A 19,952-nucleotide genomic window follows, 5' to 3' on the forward strand; every position below is an offset into this window, starting at 1 on the left:
CTCTCTCTCTCTCTCTCTCGTGTGTGTGCGTGTGTGTGTGTGCTCACGTGTGTGCACATGTCTGTATGTGTTTGTGCATGTGTGTACACATGTGGGGTGCGATGGGTACAGGACATGGGTGTCATTCTTTCATTTTTCCTTACACACCATTCACCTTGTTTTTTGAGACAAGGTCTTCCTCTAGCTTGGGTCTTGCTGATTAGGCAAACTAGCCAGCCAGTGATCCTCAGAGATCCTCTTCACCTCTCCTGCATTGGGATTACCACCATGTGTGCAACCATGTCCAGCCTTTGTATGTGGTCTGTAGAGACTGACCTCAGGTACTCAGGCTTGCGCAGCAAATACATTGGTGACTGACTCTCTCCCAGGGTCAGCTTTAAGCATTGGATCAAGTGTCCCTTTACTGCAGGAATTACTTTCTGTACCTATGGACTCTCTTCCTTGGTCTTTAGACATGACTCTTTAGCCTCTTCCCACTCTATGATTTGTCATCACTGGGATAATGCAGCAAATGTGTTTTCAGAGCAGAAACCACATGCAACTTGACACAATCTACCATGGTACTGGAACAGATTACAGTCCTCAGAAAAGCAGCCACCTTCTCTCCGTGACTATATCACTATATGATATAGTTGATAGCCACTATATCTTGGAAGCTCGCTCATAATTCCGGGCCATGGCACAGGTCACTACAAAACAGGGATCTTCCAAACCCACGTATGCGTACCTGGTCCTGTCTTGGCTTGGATAGCCTTCAGACCAAGATGTTACCAGCTTTTAGACACAGCAAGCTTTCATTGTGGAGGACTATCTTTTCACTAGACAGACATGTAGGCCTACTCTCTATTTTGAACATTATGCTTTTACTTTATGTAGCTTAGATTTCATGATGAACAACTTAAAGGGAGAAGAAATTTATATTTTGGAGTCAGACACAGCTGAGTTCTGGGACAGACCTCTTCTACAGCTGTGGGATCTTTGGGAAGAAAAGTGGTGTTGTCTCCCAGGCTGGTAAGAGCATGAAATAGAAATAGCATACATGTTGCCTAGCATGTTGCTTGACATTTAACAGGCACTGAAGGCAAGTTTGCTATTCTCTTTTTTCTCTCCATCCTACCACAGCAATTTCATGCTAAATAAAAAGGACGACATGCTGAAAATATAAAGCAGGCAAATGCTGCAAGACTGCCTGCATTTGTAAACAAATGTGGACAATTGTAATTTGCTAAAGATTATTTCTTGGTGTTCTTGGCCTGCCATAATTAAAATGCAAGTCACCAGTCTAAATGTCTTAAACCACAAACACCTATTTTCTTGGAATGCAATTTATTTGTTTGAAGGCTGGAAATGTCAGATCAAGGGGCAAGCTGGTTGTTCCCAGTGAGGGCTCTCTTCTTGGTTTGCAGATGGATACTCTCTGTGCCTTCACATGGCAAAGGGATAGGGACAGAACCAGGAAGATAGAGAGGAGAGGAGGTAGGAGAAGAGAGAATATGAGACAAACCAAAGAGAGGCACACAAAAAGAGACAAAGACAGGGAGGCAGAGGAGGGTAGATTAGGGTAAGAAGGGAGAGTAGGGTGGGGAGAGGAAAGAAAAGGAGAGAAGAGAGGAGAGGGGAGGGAAGGGGAGAGAGGAGGAGACAGGAGGGGAGGGAAGGGGAGAAGAGAGGAGAGGAGAGGAGAGGAGAGGAGAAGAGAGGGGATGCTATTTGTAGACATGCTAATATGGGATACACAATCCTTGCATATCCTGGAAAATGAGGAGTGGACCATGCATGGATCTAAACAAACAACCTCCAGGAAGAGGGAGAAACAAGTGGAGATTACTTTTGAGATGCCAATTAGTTCTCTCTCGGAAAACTAAGTGAAAGCCAGGAGAGAGGATTCTGCTTAGGAGAGGCCAGGGTGATTTCAGGAAGGAGTGAGGACGATGGTGAAATGTCCAGCTCCAGAAAGGCTCCAAAGGTGGCATGTCGCAGAGCCAGAACTGAGAAGATTCCTCTGTGTGACAACAAGCTGGCTGCTCATACCCCACGTGTAAAAGTGGGAGGAACTCCTGACGGGCACGGACCTTGAGGACTAAGTTGGGCGTTGACTTGAGAACACAAATGTAACAATTGCATGAATGGAAATCAAATATTCCTTCATCTCTAAGATGGGTTTATAGGTCTTTGATTTAATTGCCATCCTTATTTGGGTTCTCAGATTTCACCTCATTTAGGTCCTTGAGACCCAGGAAAGTCTACATATGCTCTGTAGTCTTGGCCTGACCTAAACACCACGCATGACCAACCAAGCAGGTAGTGAGGAGAAGGCCACCACAGACTTCTCAAAATACAGACACTGTCCCTTACATGAAGACAAGGCAGAACCAAGAGCCCCTCCACCCCATCTTGAGGTAAGCAGACGAAGGAAAGAAAGAGAAGAAGGGGAGAAGTCACTTTTGTCCACTTTATTTTCCTTTCAAAATCAACTTTATTGAGATACAACACATATAACAAAGCACACTTACTTTAAGCATATAGTTTTGGGTCCTCATGAACAAATACCCCTATAACTATCCTCACAGTTGAAATATCCTTCCATCATCTCTATAAGTTCTCTCTGCATTTCAGAGGTAAATCCCTCTGCAAACTCCTCCCCCATCGTCACACATCAGCTCCCTGTCCTTGTACGGTAGTTCTCCCCGCCCCGGTGTTTCATAGGAACAAAACCTGTGTCTGGTTCCTCTCATTCAGTGGCATGAGACACTTGTACCCAGGGTTGGTACTTACTGCTGATTCATGGTCTGAAAGTGGTACACATTTTAAAATTTGTTTAGCCACTTATCTGTTATGGGCATTTGAACTGTTTGAAGGTTGTTGTTGTTATTATTGTTTTGCTTTGAAGAGTACCTGATTTCTTCCTTTAATGTCAAAGCTAAGTCATTCCTATTCCTACCAACTGGAGCAGTGAAGAATGTGACTCTAACAAGCGATGGTACTGTTCTCGGAGAACACCTGGAGTTGCAGCGTTCTTGGGGAAACAGGAGGCAATGGGTCCGTGATGTGGGGAGGGACTCATCCCCAAACCTCATTTATACATAACTCTATTCACTCTTCAGGCCAATATCAGCTTTACTGAGGTGTAACTTGATACCATAATTCATTTGCTTTAACAATAAAACTCAAGAATTTTTTCATACTCCAGGAAGAGCCCTCACGCCAATCTGAAGTTAATCTTTGCCTCCACCTCCTTCAACTGGACACACTGATCTACCTCAGGTTTTCACCTGATTGTCTTTTTTGGACAATCAAGTAAATTAGACTATTTGCTTGGCTTTTAAATGTTGATGTTCTTGGAGGTCCTCGAACTGTTGTATGCAACAGTTATATCATCGGTTATGTAACTTGCCAAGTGGTATTCCATCTGACTGTGCAGCTATCGCATCTATGCATATGATATACTCATTTTGTTCAGCCATCCGACTACCCTTAGCCACTGGGGTTCTTTTCTAGATGCTATGGTTGACACTTGCTGCACGTGTATGTACAAACTTCTGGCTACATGTAAGTTTTTATTTCTCTTGGGGCTAGACTTATGAGTTGAATTGTGGTCGCATAGTAAATTTATATTCAATATTTTTTTAAAAAGTGCTAATCTCTTTTCCAAAGTGGCTGAACCATTTTATATCCCCAGTAGCATTGTATGAGGGATCTATTCTCTCTAGATTCATTTCATACGGAGAATAGAAGAGAATTTGAAATCCACTCTTGGATTTGAGGAACCTATTTAAAATAGTTCACTGACTACTTGTGGGGTAGCACAGGATAATCTTGTCAACACCGATTTCCACTTTGGCTACATATTAGAATCTGTGGTTTTTCCTAGTGACGGTCAAGCCATAGTTCCAATAATGAAAGTAGAGACTCTGTGGGCCGGGGTGAGCAGGAATTGGGTTTTTAATACTGGCAGGTGATCTCAGTGAGCCAGCTGATAAAGTCTGATGGAAAGATTCCGTTTTGTTTGAGTCACCCGCTGAGATAATGAGCCACACCCTTAGAGCTGAAGAAAGACTTGGTCTACAGGACACACTGAGAGGGACTGGGAGAGTTTACAGCCATAGAAGGAACAAAGGTTGTACCATCTGGCCCATGGTGGCTTTAACAATTATCCTCATACTTCTCCTGCTATTATTTCAACCATTTTAACCATGAAACTTGGAGGATGGCTGTTAACTGAAGCATTAGGGACAGATGCAAAAGCCTGTCTCTGAGGCACCTGGGCTGTCAGAAAGTCAGTAGATAGCCAGGAGAGAAGAGATGGGGGAGACTAATGGGTGGGCATCTGTCACAGGGGGAGGTGTCCAGACCCAGGCAGAAACATGCGACTTCTGTTCCTGTAATTGCCTTTCCCTCACTTCTATCTCAGCACAGCCTCCTGCTCTGCAGCGTCATCGAGCTCCTGGTAACTGATCTCCTACAAGGGCCCTTCTCCTGCTCCTGGTCAGGTGCTACCCTGAGAGTTCCTGGCTCAGGTGTCATCCTCAGCCCTCTAGCTCACCTCTAGCTCATGTTCTTCTTGGCAATTTCCTCTGGACTCCATGACTTAATCTTGTGTTCTTAATCATAGAAGTTCCTTGACCCACTCCTCAATTTTCATTGCTTCGTGACTAAATGCAGAGGTTTGTCACATGATCCTCAGACTGAGCATAGCCTGGCCTCTGCATCTGGACAAGCATGGCGGCCTGGCTCTGTCCCCTGGATTTTCTACGGCTTCTCCTTGCCTTTCTCCTTTCAGCGTACGCTTCCTTCCTCGGAGCCACCTTTCTGACCACCATACCAAGCTGGGCAGCACTACCACTACGGTCGTTTATGCCTTCCCTTCTGAGCTCTTACCTAGGTGAGGACTTGCACCCATGCAGGAAGCCATCTGAGCGTAGCTGTCTTCAATCACTAGGCTCCAGGTCCCACGGGAGCAGGACTCACACCTGGTCTTGCTTGTGTTTCTTCCTGGCTTCAGTGAATGCTCAGATTGTTTTGTTTTGTTACCAGGCCACACAGAATTAAACTAGAAAGACATATTAGACACTCTCTGCCCCATCATCGTCTGACTGAGGAGACAAATGTGGAGTGAATGGTGAGAGGAGGCGTTCCTTGCAGGCCACACTGCTGGCGGATGGTGGGGTTGGAATGTGAATCCTTGCTTCTCTCTGGGACTGATCTTTCCACCCCACCGAGCCACTATTCAGTGCAAATACTGCAGTGATATTCTCTGCTTTTCTCTCCTGGTCTCCTAAGTGAATCATAAAAGCTGAGGGTAGAATTTAAACTACTTTTGTGTGTGTTCTTTTCAATAATTAAATATCAAACCATTGGTGGCAGACAAAAATAGTATCATTAAAGAAAGGAGGTGAGGTCATTTTTCATCTCTCTCTCTCTCTCACACACACACACACACATACACACGCGCACACACACACACACACACACACACACACACGGACTGGGGGCAACTCTTCCCCTGACTCACCTTGACCCAATCAAGAGAAAAAAACTATGCAAAAGCTCACACACTCATGCTTCCGTTCCGGAGCTGTGAACTCGCTAGGGAGAGCTGCAATCTCATTTCCCTAGTTGGAGCAGGCGATCATTTTCTGCACCATCAGGTCATCATTTAATTATCCAAACCGATTCAGCTAGTGTCCTAAGCCTGCTTTCTCTAGCTTGTTTCTTCTACATAGAATAAAGCACAGGTGCCCTCTGGTGGTCTTCTGTAGAAACATCTCAAGTGGAAGTGATTTCACGCCGGAGGCTGAAAATCCCTGAGTTCCTAGACTCCCCTCACCTCAAAAGCCATGAAAACCCTGCAAAGAAGATGGTTTATAACTACAAGATATTTTTTGAGGTCATACTTAAAGTTTCAATGGCCCTGTTGTCACGGAGCCGTGTCATGATGTAGAGCGAGGCTAATGTTTGTTAATCTGGCCCACAGTGAGGACAGAGAAAGGAGGGTCCCGGAGAGCGGCCAACATGTCCTCTGTGGGAGGAATACTGAGCTCTACATGACATTTCTGATTCACTTGAATACCATGTTAACTAAATAACTCTGAGAGCTCGAGGCAGGTAGGTCTCCTGCATTCACTGCTGGGACCAGGGCCCGGCGACTATGGGGCAGGTGGTGGATAATCGCTAGGCTTGGATGTTTGCACAGCCACACAGCTTGGAACCAGAAGAATGAAGGTGGAGAGAAGGAAGCAGATGACATATTTGTAACATGTATGAGTGTTCAAACTCTCTCATCAAATAGCCATGTTAAGAAATACAAATTGACCGCGGCTGTGGAGAGAGGAAGTCCACGCTGGCTATGTGGTCAGGACACCAACAATCCGGCTTTTTTGAGACACGGCAAAGAACCAGATTTGTTCGTCTGTTTTCAAAGGACTGTTGCTCTCCTCCTGCTTAACTAGCCCTAACCTTTCATTTAAAAGTTCCCGACTTCACTATCCTGCTAATTCTTACTTTTACTTTTGTGATAAAGTCCTAGGTCTTTTAAAAAAGAAACAAAAATGTCAGAATTTCTTCAAAAATCGTTGGAAGCACAGGTTTGAAGAAACTAAAACTCCCAAGAACTGGACTGTTTACCAGTCACTTTTCAGATGGAAGTCCAGTCACACTGCCCTGCCCCACCACACCTGAGACACACCCACACCCCACCAGGAACATGACTAAGTACCAGAGAGGGAGGGGCTTTAAAACCACACTTGATTTTTCATTTTTAATAGAAAATCTGTAGTTATCAACAGGTGACTTCTTCACGCACAGAGAAATCTCGCATCCATAGGTATGGAGGAGCAGACACCTCACATTTATTTTTCCACTGAAGACACTAACGAATCAAAAGTAACTTTTGTCTTTGTGCTTTCTTATGCGGGGCAAGCCTGGTTTGTTATTTTGTGTTTTCAATAGATGGGCTGGTTTCTAGAGTGTAAATATGAAGAGATGAGAGTATTTAGGGCCACTTGATTTGGGGATCACTTTAAAACAAGCTTTACCTGTACACATCAAAGATGTCAGGTGACAAATCCTAATGTACGCCATGGACAAAACACTGTGGGTTTCAGCCAGCAACAGGCTGAAGTAGTGGGTAAAAAAAAAAAAAAAAAAAAAAAAGTTTACTATTTCAGTTTCACAGCCAAAAGTAGAGTGAAAAAAAAAAAAAAACCCAAAAAACCAAACAAGCAAACCAACTAAAATCCAAAAGACCATGAAAGGCATTTGGATGTCTTCTGGTCCCTCGTACTGCATTCATCAATGAGCTTACTTCTCACACGGGAGAACATAAACATTGCTGCATGTTTATTTGCACATAACACCTACGAGCATATAGTTCCTACGCTCTAAGTATATTTACAAATTCAACATAATACCTACATATAAAAGGCTTTACTTAAAATTAAACTTGATGCAAGTTATGAGAAACCAATTTATTGGCAAATGAAATCGAGCATTCCTTCAACCATAGGTTGTCGTAGATTTCTCTATTGGAGGTAAGCCATTTCACACACATTGTTTATGGCTATGGAAGGATATATGTATTTGTTCTTTAGACTGTAGGTGTAGTCCCTTTGACTGCTGGCCTAATTAAGGGCTTGTCAGACTTCTCAGAATCTGGAGTGTGCCTGTTGCAGTTTGCATACCCATTGCTGAATGCTGCAGAATTTGAATGCTTCTCTAGGTAGAACGAATAATATCATACTTTTGGCATGCTGCTGTATACTTTTACTTCTGCAATCATTTGATTTTCTATCCATTTGTGACCATACCACTTCTCTTCGAAATGACTTGTTTGACTAGAAACCACAAAAGACCACAAAAACCATCATGTGCTCCAGCCAATGACAGAGCTTTGGGTTTGGTATTTGTGGGGGGAAAGCCCCTCCGAATAAACTTGTTCTTACATTCACAGTTTTCAGCATTTCAGTTCTCATTATCTCTGCCTTTGAAAAGTTCCTTTCCAACAACAACAGTCGCATAGGATGGAGTTGCCCACACTGGCCAATACAGAGTACAGGAGTCAGGGAATGCTTATTGTCTGAAGGCACTGTGTGTGTCTTGCCCTGCATTTTCTGGACTAAAATTTAAAATTTCACTTGAGAGCTTTGACCTCAATTCTTTGAGTATGGCACAAATACCAGAAGGTGTCATAATATGCAATGTTTATGCTCCCAAAGGACTGAACACAGATAGTGTAGGAAGTGGAACTCTGTTGCTGTAACACCCGGAAGGTTAAGAAGTCTAAGAAGTACGGGGAGCAAAGACAGAGTCTTGGCGAGCATTAGCAGATGCAACTGTCATAAGTGACTCATGTAGCAAGTATATACTGTACACACTGTTCCTAACAGTCTCTCAACAAGACTAACAACAGCTAGACATAGTCACAAGTTTCACCACAATGTCCACAGAGACATTGAAGCTCTAGAGAATACTACAGTAACACTTTCCACAATGACAACGGAATTCATATTTAGGGTTCAGCTGAAGATAGTGTCAACAAAGTACCCAACCACGTCGCAATCACATACACATGTGTGTCCTCTGTGCAGCGTGTTTCATGCATCTTATTGAACTGTACCCCGCACAGGGAATAATGTAATCTATTGATGATGTTGTATTTCTTTTTAATCAGTTCCAAGGAAATTGAGATAACCCACTCTGAACAAAACATATGCACTTTGACCCGGGTTCATATTAACGCATCATCTGACTGAGTGATGTTCTTGCTCTGCTCTCATAATACTCATACACCGCAGGAAACATTTTCTACCCATTTGTCCATAGTATGAGAGGGATGACAAGTGATCAGGAAAACCGTTCCAGAGAGATGGGACATTGGCACAGAGCTTAAAGACTTAAACAAAGGAGTTCATTGCGTTGACAGGAGAAGGGGCCTCTGAGCTTTCATTCCCCTCTGCTGGTTCTTTCTCTTTCTTACCACTGTATTGTCCAATAAAGGAGCCATCCTCGTTGAACTGGCCATTCACCCCCTCTCCATAGTCAACCAGGCTATCGTCGCTATCTTCCTTTTTCACAGTCCTGTCTGAAGGTGTTCGACTTCCTTTTTTCAAAGGCTTGTGATCTTCTGCATCACTGGGGTGGGGGGGGGGGGAGATAAAAATTTTGGTAAGACCGGCATTTAGGTACAGTGTCTTGTTTTGGGCAGATCATGCATGCAAATCATGAAGAAGCATGGGGAAGCCTGAGTTCCTGCAGCCAATTTAACTGGCAGGTGGACGCCAGCCACTGGCATGGTGCTGCAGTGGAAGTCAGGTGCAGAAGTGGCCAGATCATGTTTGCAGCAGAGCAGGTGACTTTCCGATTGTGCATGCTAATTTAAAGGAAAGAGTCTGATGCCTGATTGGAAGGCAATCTGGGAAAGATGAAAAGCATTACTGGGGCATGGCAGAGGGTGAAGGGTGGCTCAAACCATCACTGTTTCAATTCAAAGGAGCAGTGCGGAGCTCAGGGCAGCTGGGAGTTAGTGTGTTAAACTGTGGAACTTCTCTGATTCCTTGGATGTGGATGGAGCATGATTTCAGTTACATGTGATATATGGATTTTTTTCCTGAGGCAGGAGGCGAAGCAAAATCTTGCAGTTTGAATAACTTTGTTACTGAATGTAGCCAGATTTGTGAACTTCTGCCTTACCTTTCAAAAGACCTAGAAATCCATTAAAAGGAGGCAGAGGGAACAAATGAGAACAGCCTAAGAAGAGAAGCACAGTCCTTACACCGAGAGGCCATGCTATCATTACTTTTTTCCCTGAAGAATTTTTGGTCAATAGGTAAAATTTTATTAATTTGGAAGGAGAAACACTTCAACTTCCAAGCACTATATTTGAACCATAACTGGCATGCCCGCAAATCCTAAAGGGTATGAGTGCTTCCAAACTCACAAAAGTAAATATTTCCTGTTTCTCGCCTCTCCTCTGGGCTATGCACACACCAAGGGGGTCCGTGGCATGCCCTTCAGCAGAGCATTATAGGAGTCTATTATTTCTTTACTTATTTTTCTGTTTAATCGGTAAGCACAACTCATGGAAACCAAAGAGTCCATTGCATGCAAGAATATCCTCTGACATGGTCCAACTTGTCATTGAATTTAATATTATCCACCAGCATGGGCACACTGGCTAACTCCTTAACATGTAATATTTTGGAGGAGAAATAGTGAAAAAATATATAGTAGTAACAACCCCAGGTGAGATAGGAATGATACACGGTCCTGAACACAAAGCACTGGTGTACTTTATGTGACAAAGAAGTCATTCTAAAGTGCAACGTTTTAACAGCAGTTGACACTAAGATCACTGATAACAATATTGGGGTTTTTAGGTTTTGTGGGGGTTTTTTTGCTAGTCAAGCTACAAAGATTTAAAGAAAAATAAGTCTGTCTCTTTCAGTGATACTTTCTACTAGAAGTCTCTTGTTTTTCTTTCTAAGAAAAATGTCAAAACTTGCATGTGCTGCCAAAATGACCTGTAATATATAAGTACATGCCACAATCTTAGCAGTCTATAGAACTTAGTGAAATCACAGGTCATTGGGGCAGCCTGTTTGGGGTGAGGACATTTTAGAGGACATATCACCCGCAAAACCCAGATCATTATAAAAACAGCTTTCTACGACATCTTTGCTAAACATGTATACTTTGCTTGAATACCTCTGCATATGCTCCTGAAGCATTCAGTGATAAGCAGAATTTTGCACCTGGGTTCCACCTATTATGTCATAGGGCAGACCCATGGTGTCATATATCTGATTTATTCATCTCTGCAGTCTTCCCCTCATATAATGTTTAGTGAGTGCCTGCTCTAAGGTTGATGTCAGTCTAGGTGCTGGGGACAGAGAAACAAGCAGCATACACTAAAATGTCAGCCTCGTATCCAGTGAGGTAAAATGCAGTTTACAATCAATGTGGTAAAGAACATTAGTTATGACAGGTGATCGCTACTTGAGTAAAGAGGACAGAAGGAGCTAGAAAAGCGGATAGACGGTTGATATGGGCTATCCAGGAAGGACTTATTTAAAAGTAGCATCTGATCAAGGATCTAAAGCGAAGTAGGCATGAGGATGACTAGTACACGAAAGCAATGATGGCAAAAGCAACAAGCAATACAAGGGCTCCGAGACAGCGGCAGACCTGGAATGTTCTAGAAACTGCAAGGTGCTCGCTGTGGCTGGAACTGAAGGAATGAGTAAGAAAGAGAGTAACTGGGGTGGCAATAGTAGTCCGGGATCCATGGCTATGGAAGAGCCTTTGTTTAAGAGATAGAGGCTCTGGGAGTGTTTCTATAGGTGAGTACTGTGGCCTGACTGACATGACCCTAAAAGCACAATTCTGCTATCAAGCGCTGATGCAGCCTGCCCTCAAGAGGAGGGACTGGTAAACCCTAGCAAACTTGAACTACACCAATTTATGATTGATTTATTATGTATTATTTATTTATTATTGCCTGCGGCTCCTTTGCTGCTTCATGAGCAGAACTGCAGAGTTCCAGTTAAGGCTGTGTGGGCTGCACAGTCTAAAACATTTACCAGTGGCTCTTCACAAGTACAATGCTCAACACTAAAGTTAGAAGATTACTTCCGTCAACTGGGGGAGAGATGGATGGAATGTTGAAGAAGTTTATAGAAAATGCTCAGAATATAGTCATATTCATGAAGGTAGAGCAAAAAAGGACTTCCTGATGAATTGGTTAGGGAGCAACATGGAAGACAATGGACTCAGGATGTTTGATATAAATAAACAGCTTGGCATGACTCTTTTTTAACTGAGCAGAAGAACATGCTCAGATGAAGAGCTGAAGTTTTGTTTGGGCATGTTAAAGTTCATATATGTCAGAAGCACCACTTCTGTAATAATGCTATGAGACTTTCATGATAGTTACACGTAAAGTCAAGAAAGTGGCACAAGAAGGTGAAGCTATAGACTGACACAACTCATGAACATAGGAAAGGAGACTGAACCCATAGCAAGCCAATGCAGCCAGCTACTAAAGCATACCCAAGTTGGGTCAAGTCAAAGAATGCAAGTCTGATTCAGTGTGGAAATACAATTCATAAGATTTACCATTTGTACTTTTGTAGAAAGGGGAAAAAACTACTATGACCATCATAGTAGACTTAGAAAAAAGCATATGATAGAGCTCAACACCATTTGTGAGGAAAATTTTAATATGCTAGTAAAGGGAAGTGTTTTCAGTAATTGGGTTAAGGATGCCCACATGAAAACAACAGTGAACAGAATCTTTCATGGCCAATGTGGAAGTGTTCTGCTTAGAATCAGAAAGAAGGGCAAGAGTGGCTGTTATCTCTTCTTCCTCCTCTCACTCTTCCTTTTGCTTCACCCTCTCTGTGCTTTTGCAGACAGTTTTGTGTGGCATAGCACTTGCCTAACACTCTCAAACTTTCTGTGTAGCTGAAGATAACCTTGCATTTCTCATCTTCCAGCCTATGCTTCCCAAGTGCTAGGAATATAGACATGAGCTACTATACTTTGCTTGTTCAACACTAGTAATGAAAACTGCCCATTGAGCAATGTAATAAGAAAAAGAAATGATACTTTCCACAGACCCATCAAGTTGTTGCTATTTGTCTGTATTCTTCACTAGATTATAAACTCCCAATGGAAGATTAAATTTTATTGTGTTTAATATCCCTAAGGTCTGGCATACAGTAGGCACTCAATAAACATCTGTTGGGTAAATTCCAAAAATAGTTCAGAAATGCCTTAAAATGTTAACATCATTTTTCATTTTTTAAAAATTTTATAATGGCAGACAAAGCCTTGGCTTGTATTTTTCTTTCTTTCATACTGATATTACATTTTAGGGAGTTAATTCATTTCTTTCTCAGAAGTGCTTGGCTCACAACCATGAAATGGTTACTAAACTAAAATTTAGCAGATAAATTTAATAATTGCATCTGATTTTCCTGCAGCAACCATCCTATCAGGATCAAAATGAACAATGGTGTCATTGACCTCCATGCACTCAGGCCTTATGCTGCCACATTGTAAACGCTCATCATTATTTACCTTGCTTAAAACCAGTTCATATTTGTGAGAACAATAAGCCTAAAGCATGTAACAAATGCAACACAACTTTGTATCTCAGCTGAGCTTTGAACAGGAATAGCAAGCTGACAACAGGGCTGTGGCCACATGAATGACAAGATTCCCATTGCAAAATCCTCCATTTGAACAATAGTCAATCACAGTTCACATAGCACAGTCATATGGCTCACAACCTAGACTCACTCTTGTTTTAAAGAGAATGCATCTAAAGAATAAGGAAATACTTACATAGTTGGCTGTACTGTTTCTTTGATTTTTCTATATGCTAGTAAGGAGGCAGATCCTACTGTCTGTATAATTAAAGAGACAAACAAAGAAAGCTGCAAGCTTCTGAGAGGTAGCTGCTTAGGGGTGGGTGTTGGAGTGAGGGTATAGGGATATAGCATATGGGAAAAAATCAAATTCGGCCATTGTGGAAGTCCCATCCCTCTTTGCACTACGATACTTTATCTGGTTTAGAGCCAACAAGGTAGAATTGTTCCATCCTCAGGCTGGCAAATGTGCAAATCGCAAATGGAATGAATTTACATTTCCACAATAGTCCTAATTGTGTGTCAGTATGAGACCAGCATTGTAGTTCATTTTCAGAATGCAGGAGACTAAGTAATACAGAGCCCAAAACTTCTAGAAGGTGCAAAGTAGAGAAAGGACCCCGGTGATTTAGGGAAGAGAATAACACTAGGATGGACCATTAAAATATCAACAAAACTCTCCATAAATAGTTGGAACCATTTTCATATAATTATGACTCTCAGATTAAAAAGTCCTAAAAGGAAAGAACCAAAGGGAATAATTCTGAGTAAGTGTCTGCAAACGTAAGGACAAGGTCACATTAACAACAATAACCAATGACGTCCAAGGGTTTGGGAGATGTGATCTCACATGAAGAGCCATCCTCACCAATTTCACTTTCACTTTCAACTTCACTCAAACTCACACCATGGCGGTGTGCTACGAATTGAAGACACCCATCAGAACTTCATTTCCTTTAGCCCTTCCAGGATTGATGTCATTACATGTGTGACAGGTATTTTTGTCTTTGTGCCAAAAGGGCTTATATTCAATAGGCCCAAACGGAAAGTCTCTCTATCCTGAGAAACTTTGGCAAAAGTCAAAGACAGCCATCTGAAAATGCTTCACAGGCACAGCAAACGCATGAGTTAACACTGAGACAAGGAAATGTGAACCGGTTGATGGAAAGCAATTGGTGGGTATGAAGAGAGGAGCCAGGCATTTGCTATGTACTGCTCTAAAAACAAAGTCATACTGGAAGTGGTTGGGCCACTCAGCATAGAACTAGGAAAGAAACCTCCGAAGATGTCATGATGCTTGAAAAACTATCTTGATGATGAAAATTGAGCCCTATAGAAATTAAGCATCATAAGAGCTAATGGCTGAGTTGAAAAAAGATGACTAGCCTCTTGATTCCCAGCGAGTTCATAAAACACAACCTTACATTGAATCAAGGTTTAGTGCTGTTAGAATAGTTACCCAAAGTCACATTAGCCCGGGTCTGAGTTTCACATCGATACAGTAGCAAGCTGACATTTTGAGGGCTTTGAGATAAGCAGTACATTGCCATGTTTAAGCATGATAAGAACATGAATCCATCACAAGGTGGAGAATGGATGAAGTGCAATGACTTATTTCTAATTCATGCAAATCTACATTTTCCAGGCTAGATTGAAGCTGTAACTTCATATCAATAAACAAGGGAGTGGTGCGCATCCTGTATGAGGTCATAGCCACAAGAACTTTACAAGGATGTCCTTTAATTAGTATCAGCTCACCTGTGTGTGGGAGAAACAGGTAGAAAAGTGAGTTATACCAGCAAAGGTTTCTATTCCTTCAGGATGAGATGCGGTTGCCCTTGACTGCCCTTGTGCATGCGCTATGGGAAATGCCTCATAGTGACTGGGTGCTGCCTAAGGTTGTCAAATACTTCCAGGTCCAGAACCAATGTCTGACATCAAGACAACCCTCACAAGACAGTGTTCTGGTATCGTGAGAGCTTTTTGAAAGCACATCTTTTTCTGTTGAAGCTTAGGTGCTGCGATACTGGAGGCCAGACCTGTTCACATCTGCATGGTTACTGCTATGAAAACTCTTACTGAAACACATGCTTTTCCTAAATCCGTTTTACATTTTCTATGTTGGCATTGGTTGTCCCCTCATAAAACTGACACGGAAATACCAAACATGATCTAGAGGCAGGTAGTAACTGATGCAAATGTCTGTCTACAAAGGGACCTGGAAATCACAGTAGTGAGTCTTTTATTTCAGCCAAAATATTTTCTTCTAGCAAAAATGAAGCACCAACATGAGCGTCAAGCATATTTAGAAGATTACTAAATTATAAAAAAATTGTAAGTAGAGTTATCACAGGGCACTAAATACACGACTAAACTTTCTGGCCTTTAATGATGTCTAAAGTACTAACTCCTCTCTTTGAAAGATCCATAGTATCCAGGTTATAGTGGTCTCATTTAAAGGAACTTTTAAAAAGTATATAGATTATGATAAAGGTTTTCCTTAAAATGAAGTTAACTGAATTATGCACTATTGACACTCTGTGAGTTAATTTGCTAAATGAGTGGCCATGATAGTTCTTAATAATTAATAGCTTCTAAAGCAACATACTCCTAATTTTAGAATAAAAGTCAGGGGAACAGGTATTGAAATAGCATTTTATAAAATCTAAGATTGAAAAGACTTGGCGCTGAGCAGGTAGTGTAACAGTAGAGTGCCTGTCTAGTTTGTATAAAGCAATGAGTTTGATTACCAGCACATATGCATCTTCTGTCTGTCTGTCTGCTCTCTCTCTCTCTCTCTCTCTCTCTCTCTCTCTCTCTCTCTCTCCAGCCACGGTGGCTCACAACTGTGAGATTAGGAGATTATGAATTTGGAATCAGCCTCACCTAGTAGTGAATCCCAGGACAACTTGAACTACCCAACGGGATTCAATCTCAAAAATAAAACCAAAACACAGAGAGAGAGAGAGTGGTTTTTCTAACACTGGTTTTATAAATGCACATTTCCCTCACACTGTAGGCTGTTCAGGGCCCTTGTAATTCTCACTGCAATACAATGAAATTGCTAGGCCTATGTCTCTGGAAAGATAACAGAATAAAAGACATTCTGACTCTAAACCTATAACTACATTTTTTTTTTATTTTTGAGGTTTCTTATTTTTGAGTGGAATATTTTTAATGAGAATGTTTTAATCAAGAAGAGTAAATACATTTTGACACAGTGTGTTTCTAAAGTAAAAACTGCCAGGCAGGGATCACTGCTCACTGAGCCTATCCTCGGAATCTATGAGTGTCTGAGGGTGGTGCTCACTGGGTCAGGGAAGGCATGGCTGGAAGGAACAAGGGCTCACCTGTATTCTCCAAACGTTCCGTCGTCTTCCTTCATGGGCTGGATTTCAGGGTCGGCGTGAGCATCCTCCTTTTCTTTAACTGGAAAGTTTGAAGTGAATGAATCATTATCCATTGTTCCTGAACTTCCTTGCTGGAAGTTTGCAGGGGTGCACTGGGACATGGCAGAGCAAACAATCTCCACACAAGTAGATGTTGTGCGAACACGTATCTAGTGTGGCCATGAATATGCTTTGATATTTATTAGATCAATGCTTATTAATACACTGAGCTACTTCAGTCTCTTCCCTGATGAGGAAATGATTTTTAAGTTTCTCAATATTTTTCTGTTTTTCAACCTATGTATTAGTGTATTGATGATAACAAATCATTTTTGTAAATGTATTCTTCTGCAGTGTCTTTAAAAACATTAATCGAAGAATAAATTGTCAGGTAAAGAAGATACAAATTCATTAATTATACAGGGACACAAATTCATCCACCATACAGGGCCCATAATGTAAGGTCACACAGGTTCTTGTATTCCCTCTGGAAAATTGTACATGCTGCCCTCTCTCTGCTCCTCCCACAAACTGGTTTTCGGTGTGACTTCAGTGCTCATAACCCCTTCAGAGTCTAAGGAAGCAGGCTTTCTTGGAGAACTGAGTGGCATATTTCTCCACAAAACCTATGACCCATGTCAGTCTGTATGATATAAAGAGGAGTCAGAATGGTTTGACCTGGAAATTTAAAAAATATGCCTCTAAGAAGATCCTGTTCCTCGTCCCGTGGGCATTATTCTCTTTACGTTTAGCAGCTGATTCTGCAGCACCAGAAAGCCCTAGACTCCCTCTTACCTGGGTATTTGCCACCCTTGTTTCTTCTGATGAAGCAAACAATCAGCAAAATCAAGATGAGGAGGGCAACGGCGCACATTAGACCTATGAACCAGCCTTGGGTCGCAATATCCACTTGCCGGCTTGCCATTGCTACAAAACAAAGCAACGGGCTCAGTGGGAATAGGTTAACATCACAGGGAGACCTGTGTTGGTCTCTTCATTAAAAGACAATTGCCACAGTATATGAGCTTTTAGGTACTTTTCACAGGACTCCAAATTGGAATCTGCCAATCACCAATGAGAAATCACATACTCAACTATGAAAAACCTTCATTATGTAAAAAATTCAAATAGAGAAATATTGATGTTAATAAGAATAAGTGCTACCACACCCTGATAAGCACTGAGATCACATTTACTTCAACTGTACTTCTCAATAGAAATGTATTCCCAAACCAAGTAAAATATATTATTTTGGGGATAAAATGGATACAACTATGATAAGAATATAAAACTCAATTTTAAATACAACAGAATGTATACATCTAACAGAGTATTTTCCCTTCAAAAGAAACTACTATTTTCTTCAGTGTTTTGTAAATCTGTTAAGGTAAAAAAAAAATGGCCCATGCAAAAAACCTAGCCATAGACGAACACCAGCATTGTTATTTTATACAACATCTGGATTCTTAATGAAAATCCTGAGAATATCAAGTCTATTGTCAAAGGGCTAGCATTTGTTATTGTTTGGGCTCTATTATTCAAAGAACCGTAGAGTATAGTTTGATCAATAGAACCTTTATTTGGACTAAATGAGCAGTTTGAAGAGAAAATACTCATTTACATGAATACAGTTCTTTATGTCTCCATCTATTCTGTTTGAGTAAATGTTGTGAAACTCTTTAATCAGCTACTCATAATATACAAAGATCCTAGGAAAAGTTTAGGTATTATGAAAAAGTGTCAATCACATTGGACAAAGTGCAGCATCAGTGGCTATTTAGACGTGCCCACAAGGGCTTGTTTGAATAAGTTTGCAGGAATCCTTGATTATAGGCCTTTGTCTTTCTTTTTAAACCATAAGCAACATAAAAGGTCTTTTTTTCTTCTTCCTTTCATACACATATCTATATTGCGCTTTTAATCTAGTTTTCTCTGAAAGCATTACATCATAGGGTTAGAGGTGCGTGATCTCTGAATTCAAAAGTAAGCAAGGCTATGTACATCCCAGATATCCTGTATGCAGGGAAATAACATTTTACTGTGTCCTTTTCACCACAGAAAATCCAAGAAAAGGATGAAATGGTTAAAAATCAAGTGTGAAGTAGAATGTAAACAATGCCTGGAGATATGTTTAAAAAATAAAATTGGAAGTACAAATACATATTTTTGGAATATAAAATGGAGGGCATTAGCCTTTTCCAAACAGTCCCCTGTGGCTCAGTAGTTAGAGGGCTTTGGAGCTGTACTGTATCCAGGCACAGGGAGAACTTGAGTCCAAACTGCTCTGTCTTTCATGCACATGCCATAGTGCTGTGCTGGTGCTGGTGATGGTACTGATGATGATACTGATGACAGTAATGGTGATGATCGTGATGATGATGATGATGATGATGATGGCAGCTAACAACTTAGTCCTCTATGCTAGGAACTGTACTGAAGACAGGATCTCATTTAACCCTCATAACCATTTTTCTGAGGTAGGCATTATATTAATTCCAAGGTCAGGATGATGAGAAAAAGAGCTTCACCAAGGGTTAGAAGGGACCTCTGTCTGTCTGTCTGTCTGTCCTCTCTGGCTTTGGTTAGTGAACATGGTACTAAGCTACTTAACTGTCCTTATATAACGCATTACTGAAAACATGCCCAGACACCAATCCACAAATGTCTGAACATATGATAAACTTCCTCAGGGACTTTCCAAGGCAGATAAAGGGTTTGAAGAATTCATTACGTCCCCCTTAGCAACCGAGTCTTGCCAAGCTGTACCTAGTCTTTGCATGCTTTTTTTCATAACTAAGCCCCAAACAACGTGGCAAAAAATATTTTAATGATGGGAATCCTTAATTTTGGTTTGTTTAATGAATATGGCATGGTTATAAGTAGTTTTAGCATTTATATTTTTCAACAAATCAGATGAGACTGATGAGTTAAATGTAAGGTGCTCAAGTGTTGTTGCTGACACTGTCTCTCGTTAAGTGGAGACTTTCAGAACTGAATTGCTTCCCATCGACCACCCTTGGATCACTGCAAAGCTGGCCAATCCCTGAATAGCTAACCAAAGATGTTCATGTTAAGATTGAGATTGTGCTTTTATATCAAAGAAAAAAGTATTTGTTATTTCTCTAGTCCACTGGAGAAATTATTTATTTATTTAATGTGATTATTTAAGACTAATTACAACAAGTGAGCTGGTACATACATACATACATACATGCATGCATGCATACATACATACATACATACATACATACATACATACATACATAGACAGAGACAGACAGAGAGACAGACATAGATGAAACTTATGGGCTTTTTCCTTCTTGGATCTGAGCTTTGGAGAGTTTGACTATGATGTGGACTCCATAGGCTAGTATATTTGAACACAGGGTCCGCAGCTAATGTTACTCTTTTGAGA

The 19,952-nt window shown here is 41.3% G+C and overlaps 1 protein-coding gene across 7 annotated transcripts in view; it reads right to left on the reverse strand.

Moving 5' to 3' along the window:
- Window positions 1-8,517: 8,517 nt before the first annotated feature.
- The window catches only part of Nrcam (neuronal cell adhesion molecule), a 62,701-nt gene continuing 51,266 nt past the window's right edge, over window positions 8,518-19,952 (reverse strand). For all 7 annotated transcript variants that reach the window (XM_052184725.1, XM_052184723.1, XM_052184726.1 and 4 more), the window contains 3 exons: window positions 17,333-17,464; window positions 16,499-16,577; window positions 8,518-9,129 (listed from right to left, as the gene is read on the reverse strand). In XM_052184725.1, the coding sequence (XP_052040685.1) occupies window positions 8,892-9,129; window positions 16,499-16,577; window positions 17,333-17,464 (449 nt within the window). In that variant the 3' untranslated portion in view covers window positions 8,518-8,891. The remainder of the gene's footprint in view (window positions 9,130-16,498; window positions 16,578-17,332; window positions 17,465-19,952) is intronic.

The sequence above is a fragment of the Apodemus sylvaticus genome, chromosome 6, assembly GCF_947179515.1.
Source record: "Apodemus sylvaticus chromosome 6, mApoSyl1.1, whole genome shotgun sequence".
Taxonomy (NCBI): domain Eukaryota; kingdom Metazoa; phylum Chordata; class Mammalia; order Rodentia; family Muridae; genus Apodemus; species Apodemus sylvaticus.